The sequence below is a fragment of the Somniosus microcephalus genome, chromosome 4, assembly GCF_052327205.1.
Source record: "Somniosus microcephalus isolate GS21.2 chromosome 4, FLI_Smic_1.0, whole genome shotgun sequence".
NCBI classification, from domain to species: Eukaryota; Metazoa; Chordata; class Chondrichthyes; order Squaliformes; family Somniosidae; genus Somniosus; species Somniosus microcephalus.
In genome coordinates this window covers 237,621,692-237,636,218 of record NC_140990.1, presented here as the reverse complement: position 1 = coordinate 237,636,218, position 14,527 = coordinate 237,621,692, and the positions used below count along the sequence as shown (strand labels likewise).

Sequence of the window (14,527 nt, the reverse complement as noted above, 5' to 3'; positions counted from 1 at the left end):
TCCCATCCCCCTGCCAAGTTAGTTTAAACCCCCCCCAACAGTGCTAGCAAACCTCCCCGCAAGGATATTTGTCCCGCTCTGGTTCAGGTGCAACCCGTCCGACTTGTACAAGTCCCACCTTTCCCAGAAGCAGGCCCAGTGATCCAGGAAAGTGAAACCCTCCCCCCTACACCAACTCTTTAGCCACGCATTCATCTGCTCTATCCTCCTATTCCTATACTCACTAGCACGTGGCACTGGGAGGTCCTGCTCTTTAATCTGTTACCTAGCTCCCTAAATTCTTGATGCAGGACCTCATCCCCCTTCCTACCTATGTCGTTGGTCCCAATGTGGACCACGACCTCTGCCTGCTCACCCTCCCCCTTAAGAATGCCCTGTAGCCGCTCAGTGACATCCATGACCCTGGCCCCAGGGAGGCAACAAACCATCCTGGAGTCACGTTTGCGGCCACAGAAACGCCTATCTGTTCCCCTTACGATAGAATCCCCTACCACTATTGCTCTCCCACTCTTTTTCCTCCCTTTCTGAGCAGCAGAAGCGTCCCTGGTGCCAGGAAGCTGGCTGCTGCTGCCTTCCCCTGGTGAGTCATCCCCCTCAACAGTATCCAACTTGGTATACCTGTTTGAAAGGGGGATGCCCGCATTGTGTATTTAAACAATTTTCTAAAACTCAACAGTTAATTAAAATACTGTATAATTAGCATTTTAATATGAATTTTCAATGAACTAATTTAGGCCAATTCACAATTATTTTTCTCAAAGAGATTAACATTTCAAAACATCTAACATTTTGTAGCCGATTGTATATTGCTATGGGGCAAAAGCTTATAATGTTTGGCTCAATTAGTAGTCCAGTTGTGCATAATTAATAACTGATTAGTATTTGATGGTTTTGTATTAGCAATTTTGCATGAGTGTATTAAGCAGCTTCAGGCAGATGCCACAGACTATAGTAAAATTGTAATTTTGGGCAGCACATTATTTTATTACATGTTATTCTGAGCCCTCAGCTACATATATTAACTCTACAGGGACCCTGTAGAGATATCTCACCCACAAATTCTCTTTTTGGTTCAGTGCTTTAGGTTTTACAATTGTATTTCTTCTGGCTAATTTTAATGACTATACATGCTTTGATGTACAACATTTAAGTGCCAGCAATAGGAAACATGAGTAAAGAAGGCTTATAAATAATTGATGATTGAATATTCAGACAATACACAATGGTATACAGCTAAATGTACAGTTTAAGACCAGATCATTTCTGAATGACAAAGTCATGAGAGGACTATGAGGCTGTTCCCAAAGTAAACAAAAATAGGTATTTCACTATTGTTAGCTATTCTGTCATAAAATAGAAAACAATGTAAATTGTATTTATTTTTTATTGATTACTAATAGGGCTTATTACAAATGTGGAGCATAATTTAATACTGTGAGCTGAACTTTCTCTCACCTGTGTCCAGTTAAATTTGTTCCACTTTGATAATCCTCTGTACAGTGAGTCAGTTTTAAATTCATGGGGAAATCATAGTCCCAAAAGTTAGTTACAGCTACATTACAACACTAACTATACTTCAAAAAAGTAATTAATTGGTTGTGAAGTGATTTGGGATGTCCTGAGGATGTGAAAGGTGCTATATAAATGCAAGTTCTTTCTTTCTATCATTATTGAGTCACAAAGTTAGCATAAGTGTTTAACTTCAGAAGTAGATGCTGGCGAGGTGAGCCATGTAGCAAAGACTGCTTTCTATTTAGATGAATCCATAGCACTGTGCTTGTTGGCTAGAACATAAGGCAAAATATGGCCAATAATAGGACCACTACAGTTAAGATTTATTTAACAACTTCCTTCCTCTCAGTCTCAATTTATCCATCGTGCAAGAGGTTATTTCGCTAAATATTACAGCACTCAAATTCTTTGCCATGATGATGAAATCATGACCAGCAGTGTTTTCTATAGTCTTACTGACCATGGATCATGTTAGCCTTGCTATGATTGTTACCTAGCGACATATTATTACACCAACTCAAACTCAAGGACAAGAATCTGGAAATTCTGGAAGCCCTACTCCGTTGAGGGAAGTGTGGAAGGTTGGAACTTCTAGACACCTGTTTGTTCTCACCTAAACATATCCCAAATCCTAAGGATCATTTAAATAAGAGGTGTGGCAGTCAAAAGTACATAAGAAATAGGAGCAGGAGTAGGCCATTCGGCCCTTCGAGCCTGCTCCACCTTTCAATAAGATCATGGCTGATTTTCTACCTCAACTCCACTTTCCTGCGCTATCCCCATATCCCTTGATTCCCTTAATATCCCAAAATCTATCGATCTCTGTCTTAAATATACTCAACGACTAAGACCCCACAGCCCTCAGGGGTAGAGAATTCCAAAGATTCCCCAGCCTCTGAGTGAAGAAATTTCTCCTCATCTCAGTCCTAAATGGCTGACCCCTTATTCTGAGACTGTGACCCCTGGTTCTAGACTCTCCAGCCAGGGGAAACATCCTCCCTGCATCTACCCTGTCAAGCCCTGTAAGAATTTTGTATGTTTCAATGAGATCACCTCTCATTCTTCTAAACTCTAGAGAATATAGGCCTAGTCTACTCAATCTTTCCTCATAGGACAATCCCCCCATCCCAGGAATCAGTCTGGTGAACCTTTGTTGCACTCCCTCTATGGCAAGTATATCCTTCCTTAGGTAGTAATGGTACACCAGGGGTGCCTGCCTACAGACCCGGTGAGATTTCACAGCACCACCTTGCCGTTTCCTTGTGGACTGGCACAGGGTGGTTGGTCCAAAAATTTGAAGGGCACACATTTGAATCTTTGCTGCTCTCTCACTGGTCGACCTGATAACCCAACACCCACCAAAAGTGTAGGCTAATATAAAGTTGCCAGAAAAGCGGTCAGCCTGAGGATTGGGATCTTTTTAGAAATCAGCAAAGGGGAACCAAGAAATTGATAAAGAAAGGGAAAATGGAATGAGCACAAACTAGCGAAAAATATAAAAACGGATTGTAAAAGCTTCTATAGGTATGTGAAAAGGAAAAGAATGGTGAAGGAAAATGTAGGTCCTTTACAGTCAGAGACGGGAGAATTTATAATGGGGAATGAGGAAATGGCAGAGAAATTAAATAAATACTTTGTTTCTGTCTTCACAGAGGAAGACACAAAAAACCTCCCAGAAATACGAGAAAACCAAAGGTGTGGTGAAAATGAGGAACTTAAAGAAATTATTAGTAAAAAAACAGTACTAGCAAAATTAATGGGACAAAAAGTAAATAAATCTCAAGGACCGGATGACCTACATCCTAGGGTTTTGAAAGAGGTGGCCATTGGGATAGTGGACGCATTGGTTGTCATCTTCCAAAATTCTATGGTGGATGAATTAGCTGCGCAAATAGATGTAAACGGATATGATATAATTGGGATTACGGAGACATGGCTCCAGGATGACCAAGTCTGGAAATTCAACATCCAGGGGTATTCAATATTCAGGAAGGACAGGAAAAAAGGAAAAGGAGGTGGGGTAGCATTGCTAGTTAAAGTGGAGATTAACACAATAGTAAAGAAGGATATTAGCTCTGATGATGTGGAATCTGTATGGGCAGAGCTGAGAAGTACCAAGGGGCAGAAAACATTAGTGGGAGTTGTATACAGACCCCCAAACAGTAATGCTGAGGTTGGGGATGGCATTAAACTGGAAATTAGAGATGCGTGCAATAAGGGCACAGCAGTTATCATGGGTGACTTTAATCTACATATAGATTGGGCTAACCAAATTAGTAATAATACTGTGGAGGAGGAATTCCTAGAGTGTATACGGGATGGTTTCCTGGACCAATATGTCAAGGAACCAACTAGAGATCAGGCCACCTTAGACTGGGCATTATGTAATGAGAAAGGATTAATTAGTAATCTTGTTGTGTGAGGTCCCGTGGGGAGCAGCGATTATAATATGATAAAATTCTTCATTAAAATGGAGAGAGAAGTAGTTGACTCAGAATTTAAATAAAGGAAACTACAATGGTATGAGGCACGAGTTGGCTAGGATGGATTGAGGAACATTACTTAAAGGGTTGATGGTGGATAGGCAATGACAAACATTTAAAGATCACATGGATGAACTACAGAATTTGTTCATCCCTGTTTGGCATAAAAATAAAACAAAAATGGTGACTCAACTGTGGCTAACAAGGGAAATTAGGGATAGCATAAGATCCAAGGAGAGGTCAGATAATTTGGCCAGAAAAAGCAGCAACCTGAGGATTGGGAGCAGTTTAGGATTCAGCAAAGGAGGACAAAGGGATTAATTAAGAGGGGGGAAATAGATTATGAGTGTAAGCTTGCAGGGAACATAAAAACTGACTGTAAAAGCTTCTATAGGTATATGAAGAGAAAAATATTGGTGAAGTCAAGCATAGGTCCCTTGCAGTCAGAATCAGGGGAATTTATAATGGGGAACAAAGAAATGGCAGACCAATTAAATACATACTTTGGTTCTGTCTTCACAAAGGAAGACACAAATAACCTCCCAGAGATGTCGGGGAACATAGGGTCTAATGAGAGGGAGGAATTGAATTACATCAGTATTTGTAGGGAAATGGTATTAGTGAAATTGACGGGATTGAAGGCCGATAAATCCCCAGGGCCTGATAATCTACATCCTAGGGTACTTAAGGAAGTGGCCCTAGAAATAGTAGATGCATTGCTGATCATCTTCCAAAATTCTATAGGCTCTGGAACAGTTCCCATGGATTGGAGGATAGCTAATGTAACCACACTATTTTAAAAAAGGTGGTAGAGAGAAAACGGGGAATTATAGACCAGTAAGTCTGACATCAGTAGTGGGGAAAATGCTAGAGTCCATTATAAAAGATGTAATAGCAGAGCACTTGGAAAACAGTGACAGGATCAGACAAAGTCAACATGGATTTACAAAAGGTAAATCATGCTTGACTAATCTACTGGAATTTTTTGAGGATGTAACTGGTAGAATAGATAAGGGAGAACCAGTGGATGTGGTGTATTTGGACTTTCAGAAGGCTTTCGATAAGGTCCCGCATAAGAGATTAGCGTGCAAAGTTAAAGCACATGGGATTGGGGGTAAGGTACTGTCTTGGATAGAGAACTGGTTGGCAGACAGGAATCAAAGAGTTGGAATAAACGGGTCTTTTTCCGAGTGGCAGACAGTGACTACTAGGGTACCGCAGGGATTAGTGCTAGGACCCCAGCTATTCACAATATATATAAATGATCTAGACGAGGGAACTAGATGTAATATCTCCAAGTTTGCAGACGACACAAAGCTGGGTGGGCGTGTGTGCTGTGAGGAAGATGCAGAGAAACTCCAGTATGATTTAGACAGGTTGGGTGATTGGGCAGATGCATGGCAAATGCAGTATAATGTGGATAAATGCGAGGTTATCCACTTCAGTGGCAAAAACAAGAAGGCAGATTATTATCTAAATGGCAATAGATTGGGAAAAGGGGAAGTGCAACGAGACCTGGGTGTCCTTGTGCACCAGTCACTGAAGGTAAGCATGCAGGTGCAGCAGGCGGTTAAGAAGGCAAATGGTATGTTGGCCTTCATAGCGAGAGGATTCGAGTACAGGAGCAAGGATGCCTTGCTGCAGTTGTACATGGCCTTGGTGAGACCACACTTTGAGTATTGTGTGCAGTTTTGGTCATCTTATCTGAGGAAGGATGTTCTTGCCATGGAGAGAGTGCAGTGAAGATTCACCAGACTGATACCTGGGATGGCAGGAATGATGTATGAGGAGAGATTGGGTCGATTAGGCTTATATTTGCTAGAGTTTAGAAGAATGAGAGTGGATTTCATTGAAACTTATAAAATTCTAACTGGACTAGACAGACTAGATGCAGGAAGGATGTTCCCGATGGCGGGGGAGTCCAGAACCAGGGGTCACAGTCTAAGGATAAGAGGTAAGCCATTTACAGAATTCACAGAAACCCCACAGTGCAGATAGAGGCCATTTCGGCCCATCGAGCCTGCACTGACACATATCCCACCCGATCCCCGTAATCCCTACACCAACACATATCCCACCCTATCCCTGTAACCCCACGTATTTAATCCCCCTAGCACTAAGGGTCAATTTTATCATAGCCAATCAACCTAACCTGCACATCTTTGGACTGTGGGAGGAAACCGGAGCACCCGGAGGAAACCCACACAAACACGGGGAGAATGTGCAAACTCCACACAGACAGTCACCCGAGGCCGGATTCAAACCCGGGTCCCTGGCGCTGTGAGGCAACAGTGCTAACCACTATGCCACCGTGACTGAGATGAGGAAGAATTCCTTCACCCAGAGAGTGGTGAACCTGTGGAATTCTCTACCACACAAAGTAGTTGAGGCCAATTCATTAAATATATTCAAGAAGGAGTTAGATATATTTCTTAAGGCTAAAGGGATCAAGGGATATGGGGAGAAAGCAGGGACAGGGTACTGAATTTGGATGATCAGCCATGATCTCATTAAATGGCAGAACAGACTCGAGGGGCTGAATGGCCTACTCCTGCTCCTATATTCTATGTTTCTATAGATTCTAGAACGGTTCCTGCAGATTAGAGGATAGAAAATGTAACCCCGCTATTTAAGAAAGGAGGGAGAGAGAAAATGGGGAACTACAGACCTGTTAGCCTCACATCAGTAGTTGGGAAAATGCTGGAATCTATTATAAAGGATGAAATAACTGGGCACTTAGAAACTAATAGTAAGATTGGGCAGAGTCAACATGGATTTATGAAAGGGAAATCCTGTTTAACAAACCTATTGGAGTTCTTTGAGGATGTAACTAGTGGAGTAGGCAAAGGGGAACCGGTAGATGTGGTGTATTTGGATTTTCAGAAGGCCTTCGATATGGTCCCACACAAGAGGTTGTTGAATAAAATGAGGGCACATGGAATTGGGGGTAATATACGAGCATGGATTGAGAATTGATTAACAGACAGAAAACAAAGAGTAGGAATAAACGGGTCTTTTTCAGGATGGCAGGCTGTGACTAGTGGGGTACCGCAAGGATTGGTGCTTGGGTCCCAGCTATTCACAATCTATCAATGATTTGGATGAGGGGACTAAATGTAACATTTCCAAATTTGCTGATGATACAAAGCTAGGTGGCAGTGTCAGTTGTGAAGAGGATGTGAAGAGGCTTCAAGGGGATCTCAACATACTCAGTGAGTGGGCGAGAACATGGCAGATGGAATATAATGTGGATAAATGTGAAGTTATCCACTTTGGTAGAAAAAACAGAAAGGCAGAGTATTTTCTAAATGGTGAAAAATTGGGGAATGCAGATGCTCAAAGAGACCTGGGTGTCCTTGTACACGAGTCACTGAAAGTGAATGTGCAGGTGCAGCAAGCCATTAGGAAGGCACATGATATGCTGGCCTTCATTACAAGAGGATCTGAGTACAGGAGTAAAGAAGTCTTACTCCAACTACATAGGGTCTTGGTGAGACCACACCTGGAGTACTGTGTACAATTTTGGTCTCCTTTCCTAAGGAAGGATATACTTGCCATAGAGGGAGTGCAACGGAGGTTCATGAGATTGATTCCTGGGATGGCAGGACTGTCGTATGAGAAGAGGTTGAGTAAACTAGGCCTGTATTCTCTTGAATTCAGAAGAATGAGAGGGGATCTCATTGAAGCATACAAAATTATTACAGGGCTTGATAGGGTGGATGCTGGGAGAATGTTTCCCTTGGCTGGGGAGTCTGGAACCAGGGGCCACAGCCTCAGGATAAAGGGTAGGCCATTCAGGACTGAGATGAGAAGAAATTTCTTCACAGAGAGGGTGGTGAAGCTTTGGAATTCTCTACCCCAGAGGGCTGTGGAGGCTCAGTCATTGGGTATATTCAAAACAGAAGTCGATAGATTTCTGACTAGTAAGGGCATCAATGGATATGGTGATAGGGCCGGTGAATGGAGTTGAGGCAGAAGATCAGCCATGATCTCACTGAATGGCGGAGTAGGTTTGAAGGGCCGAATGGCCTACTCCTGCTCCTATTTCTTATGTCTCTAGTGACTGTATAGATTCTCCTACCTTAGTGTTTTAGCACATGAGAAATGATAGTCTTAATACACTTGCTACTCCTTACTGTAATCAATGTGTGATGTAGGTTGCTTATCACCTGATGAAGCTATATTTTGGTACTAACAACTAAAATCTCATCCAGGTTAAAATGTTGCCAGTGTTGACTTTGATGTGCAGTGTGTTTTTAGCGTGGGCAGCCTTGGTTGTCAGACATCTGTTTTTGAATTTGGGAGTGGGCGACCTTGAAACAGAGCTGTAGGATTTACTTCCTTTTAGAAGTTGTGTTTGCTAAATATTTTGGATTTGTTGCCTCACACTTCATATTCCTTGTGCCTTCCTCAGTCTGCAGTTCCACTCACTAAAAGGTATGGATTATAATGGCTGTCAGCACTGATGTATTTATACTAATTTGTGCCTCATGTGGCAAATAAGGATCAACTGCACAACTTCGACAGGAGTAATGCCTGGAAAACCAATACTAGCAGTATCTACATTCTCCGCAGCCTACTGTATGTGATGATTGTGACTGAGTAATCGTTCGGTGAGAGAATCATAGAAGCATAGCATGGTTACAGCACAGAAGGAAGCCATTCGGCCCATCAAGCCCGTGCCGGCTCTCTGCAAGAGCACTTCAGCTAGTCCCACTCCCCTGCCCTTTCCCCGTAGCCCTGCAATTTTTTTTCCTTCAGGTACTTATCCAATTCCCTTTTGAAAGCCACAATTCAATCTGCCTCCACTACCCTTTCAGGCAGTGAATTCCAGATCATAACCACTCGCTGCGTAAAAAAGTTTTTCCTCATGTCGCCTTTGGTTCTTCTGCCAATCACCAACCAGACCCCTCATGATTTTGAACACCGCTATCAAATCTCCTCTCAACCTGCTCAGCTCTAAGGAGAACAACCCCAGCTTCTCCAGTCTATCCATGTAACTGAAGTCCCTCATCCCTGCAACCATTCTAGTAAATCTTTTCTGCACCCTCTCTAAGGCCTTCACATCCTTCCTAATGTGCGGTGCCCAGAATTGGACACAATACTCCAGTTGAGGCCAAACCAGTGTTTTATAAAGTTTTCATCATAATTTCCTTGCTTTTGTATTCTATGCCTCTATTTATGAAGCCCGTTTGCTTTTTTAAACACATTCTCAACTTGCCCTGCCACTTTCAATGATTTGTACACATATACCCCCAGGTCTCTCTGTTCATGCACCCCCTTTAGGATTGTACACTTTCGTTTATATTGTCTCTCCTCATTCTTCCTACCAAAATGCATCACTTCACACTTTTCTGCATTAAATTTCATCTGCCACGTGTCCGCCCATTCCACCAGCCTGTCTATGTCATCTTGAAGTCTATCACTATCCTCTTCACTGTTCACTATACTTCCAAGTTTTGTGTCATCTGCAAATTTTTAAATTGTGCCCTGTACACCCAAGTCATTAATATATATCAAGAAAAGCACCTTCAAGAAAAGTACCTTCCTCCAGTCCAAAAAACCGTTCACCGCTACTCTCTGTTTCCTGTCACTTAGCCAATTTCATATCCATGCTGCCACTGTGCCTTTTATTCCATGGGCTTCAACTTTGCTGGCAAGCCTACTATGTGGCACTTTATCAAATGCTCTTTGGAAGTCCATGTACACCACATCAACCACATTGCCTTCATCAACCCTCATCAAAAAACTCAATCTAGTTAGTTAAACATGATTTGCCTTTAACAAATCCGTGCTGCTTTCCTTAATTAATCCATACTTGTCCAAGTGACTGTTAATTTTGTCCCAGATTATCGTTTCTAAAAGCTTCCCCACTACGAAGGTTAAACTGGGTCTAATCTTTTGGTGAGAGGGTTCTATTTGTTGATGCCAGATAATTTTGCATCATCATATACATCCGTTATACAATGGGTACCCGAATGAATAACTTATTTTTAAATAAATATTATTATTCACCAGAAACTCTAATTATATACATACAAAAATTCTTTATTTGATGGACAGTCACATACATACGCATTGAGACCTTCTGGATTTGATTGGAGTTTTTTTTGGCATTAACTTTGAAAAACCATTTGTTTGTTTTATTTTTATCTTAAACCTTAAAGTGTCCTGACCCTGAAGCGATTGATAAGGTCATATCGGGTGAACAACTCGTGCACCATGAACTTCAGAGCATGGTCTCCACTGGCATCATTAAGGGCGAATACATTAAATGACCATTTATCAACATCCTGCAGAAAGAAAAGAGATATCAAATTTAGACATATTGCTCAACCAATTTTCACACCGTCCACATTTTTTAAATTGTTGTGCTACACACCTTTAAAGCAGATATCACTGCTGATGGGTAAGTCAGTCCAATCATGTTTGATGTTCTTCGGTACATCCTTGAATTTAAAATGATAAGAAGTATATATTTGACAACAGATTTCAGTAACATGATCCTGAATTATCCCTACTTACTTTTCTATACTTGCCCATTTATTCCCGTAACTAAGACAACAGGAAGCTTGGATTGTCATTTTTTTCTATAATACAATTATTTATTGATTTGCGCTGATACTTACTTTTGTAAATTTTGCACTCATTAGATTCAAGAGCTGTTTGTACGAGACAACAAAACATTTTTACTCTCTGGACTGCTCGAGACGACAGGGTAAATTTTTCAAGGCCATGTGCTACTGGCAGAGCCTTGTGCATAATGTCACAGCTCGGCAAATCGAATGCCCGATCGTATGTGAGCGGCTCATGAACCGCTTGATTTCCCAACTGGTAATTTGGGAGCAAGTAATGACGTTGCACTACTGGGATGTATGGCTTAATATAAGAATTAAAATCCCCCTTTTTAAGTTTGGTCCACCAAGCCTTTGGTGAGGTTCCATCCAGAGTATCAGTTTCACATATAAAAACTGGACAATTTAGAGTCTAGAATCTGGTCTGAAGCAGGCTTCTTAAAGGCAGAAGTTAAGTTTTAGAATTTGTTTTGCTTGTTTCTTTGTGCTTTCCTCAACCTTTTGCTGCATTTTGCTCAATACTTTAGTTGTATTTATTTTTTGCCCCGCCAATACTTTTCTTCATTATTTTTGGTTAATGCTGGCTTAGATATAACTTAAAGAGCTGAGGGTGGATATTCTTTTTGAGATTCCAAATGTGCTCAATAACTGAGAAGAGAAAGCGTTATTTGTGGGGGGAGGGGGACAACAAATACTGTACAATGACAATAACTTTAGCCACACCCACAACTAGCCATGACCTACACCTGGCTACATCAGACGATTCATGTCTTTGTTGCATGGGCTTCAAAAGACAGGCTGACACAATGATTTCCTATCCCTCTGAGAAACCGCAAACAACAGAGGAGCATCTCAGCATGGATTAACCCCTATATATTTAGCATTATGTATACGTTTAGAGCGAGTGTATTGGGTATAATCTCCTTGGGGTTTATCCTCATGCATTTGGCTAAATGTACTTCTCCAATAATCCTCTAAAGTAAGCGGATGCCATTTGCATTCTATGTCCTGCTCTGCATCCACAGTAGTTAACACTCCTGTGGGCATTTTATTCAAGGGTGGGACTGCCATAATTATCACCCACTCCCAAATCCCTACTGTAAATTCTGGTATAGCACTCATGTTAATTAGGAACATCTCTTATCACTCTTCAGAACATTTAATTTTAAATTGAAAAAACAAACCCAGTAAGTGACTGGAGCCTTGGCCTCAGTGAGGCAAAATTCTAGTTGTGAGCCTTGCCTACAATAGTGAGGTTATTTATCCTTTTTTTAAAAAAAACAAGCCAGCTTGGAAACTTACCACTCTGGGGCTGGTGTTTGCTTTTACTTCACCACCAATCAGAAGCATGACTTGGGTATTTAAACATTAGACTCCTCTCAGCAGTCATTTTAAATGCTTAAATAAAATCTTCCTAATGAGGCCGAGGCCCTGACTAATTTCTGCTGGTGATCAGCCTTGTGTCAATTCCACAGAGTTAGGCCCGAGTTATTATGTCTCCGATGCGGCAAACCAGATAATCCAAATAAAGTTTATTTTTCTCAGTACTCTCAAGACTTGAATAAACATTCCATTACCAATATTTAGAGTTAAGGTAAATATTTCCAAGATTTTTCTGTGCATCACTGCTTTCCCTATATGACATTTAGTTTGTCCTAAATAAGGAAAAATGATGTTGAAATGTAAATATTTGAATAAAAGCAGAAAAGACTAGAAATACACAGAAGGCCCATCAACATCTATAAAGGGGAAAGACAAGTTAATGTTTCAACAACAACAACTTGCATTTATATAGCGTCTTTAATGTAGTAAAACATCCCAAGGTGCTTCAGGCGCAGACCCTTTGTTATTTGCAGTATTTTTTCATCTTTACTGAATTTTTTTAACCCTTCTTGAACTGAAGGTTAATGGCCATGTCTGGATGCAATCAGGCCACCTGCGCTAAGGATGAGATTGCTCATCCTGCACTAGCACTGTCAAGGGCTGACCTCCCCAACTAGGCTCTCTCTCCAAGTGCTGCTACTTGCCGGCAGCTCCGAATCAGGGAATCAACCTTTCAGTTGATGCTGAAAAATCACAGCAGAAGTTGACTTGAATGTGTCTGTGTTGTGTGCAGCTGAAAAAAGTAGGCTTGGAGTCTGGTTTCAGACAATCAGAATTCAACTTTATTAATGTGGGTTCTATCTCCAATGTGGAACCCGAGGGATACTGGATGAAAGTTAAGAAAAAAAAGGAACAGGATGCAACAGTGTACATTAGATGTAAAAATATAAAGGTAATAAAAGTGAAGAGAGGGAGAGAAAATGGAGAGGAAGAGCAAATGTAGGGGAAAATGGGAACACAGGGCAAACTGAATTAAAGGCCCCAAATTTCTGGGGGTTAGCTCAAGACAGAGACTCCATTTCAAATCTTGGGGAAACCAGGGTGGGTGCATTGTGCCTGCAAAGGTACTTCAGCAGCACAATCCACCATACACCTGGCCAGGAGATGGAGCGTCTCGCACCCATTCTGCCCAAGGACCCCCAGGCCCTCTGGGCTGAAAACAAAAATGGTTAGAAAAGATTTCATTCCCAGTGTAGCCTTTGTCCCTTCAGAGGAGGGTAATCCACTTGCTCCCAAATCGATTGTGTTATTCTAGTAAAGATTTGGGGCCTTTTTAATGACTTCAATGGGACTCACACTAGCTCTCAGCTGGCATGAATTCTACTGATTGGCGTAATGGGCAGAACTCCGGAGGAAGCTCGGGAACTCCTCCAGATCTGCCCATGAACCCCCACCAGAATTTAAAAGGCCACAGCAAATGGAGCAGAATCCTGTCATAACCAGGTTCCACCCCTAATTCTTGCCTCCCCACCTTCAGCTGTGGCTCAGTTGGTAGCACACTCGCCTCTGAGTCAGAATGTTGTGGGTTCAAGTTCCAGTCCATGGAACTTGAGCACATAAAGCTAGGCTGACACTCCAGTGCAGTGCTGAGGGAGTGCTGCACTGTCGGAGGTGCTGTCTTTCGGATGAGATGTTAAACCGAGGCCCTGTCTGCTCTCTCAGCTGGACGTAAAAGATCCCATGGCACTATTTCAAAGAAGAACAGGGGAGTTATCCCCGGTGTCCTGGCCAATATTTATCCCTCAATCAACATAACAAAAACAGATTGGTCATTATCACATTGCTGTTTGTGGGACCTTGCTGCGCGCAAATTTGTATGCCGCATTTCCTACATTACAACAGTGACTCCACTTCAAAAGTACTTCATTGGCTGTAAAGCACTTTGAGATGTCCAGTCGTCGTGAAAGGCGCTATATAAATGCAAGTCTTTCTTTCCCCAGTTGGAAATCAGTCATTCTTAGCCCTCTGGCTTAAGGAATTCCAGAGCAAAAGGATTTTTAAAAAATTACTTTCATGCCAATTTTTTTAGTATTTATTTTAATTTTAGGCATTGCGACTTTAGCACTATAATATGAGGGCTTATTTCAGCCTTACCATGTGTAGGTTTATAAATAGCTAGCCCCAGGAAAATTCGAGTTAAAATTTGTGAGTTTTTTTAGTGGTGTGTGGTACAACAAAAAGTGGGAACTCATTATTCAGTGGTTTATTGCACTGTAAGCACTTCCCCTTATTTATTTCACACTCACACATCTTGTAGCACCGTATGCTCTGTGCCTACCCTCATGGTTTTGAAATTTGTGCGGAAGATAGTGTCTCACTTAACACAATATTTGCTTACGTGACTGAACCTGATTAGATTCCTCAGAAATAACAAGATTGTGATTAGGTTACCTTCTGCCTCATAGATGTAAATATTACAAGCTCCCTTGAAGGCTGACTGAATGAATGCATGACACAGTGTGGTGATGAGCTGTACAGATCGGCACCAGCTGGGTTCTATCTCGGTAAGATGTATTCAGCTGCAATAGCAGCAGTGGGTGTACGCCCTCCAGTCAGCCATAGCACCGAGCCTTG

At 41.7% G+C, this 14,527-nt stretch overlaps 1 protein-coding gene across 1 annotated transcript in view; it reads right to left on the bottom strand.

Moving 5' to 3' along the window:
* The window catches only part of pde1a (phosphodiesterase 1A, calmodulin-dependent), a 386,725-nt gene that overhangs the window by 103,762 nt on the left and 268,436 nt on the right, over positions 1-14,527 (bottom strand). The window contains exons 4-5 of the mRNA XM_085985945.1: positions 10,378-10,444; positions 10,172-10,288 (exon numbers count right to left, since the gene is read on the bottom strand). Coding sequence (XP_085842071.1) covers positions 10,172-10,288; positions 10,378-10,444 — 184 coding nt within the window. The remainder of the gene's footprint in view (positions 1-10,171; positions 10,289-10,377; positions 10,445-14,527) is intronic.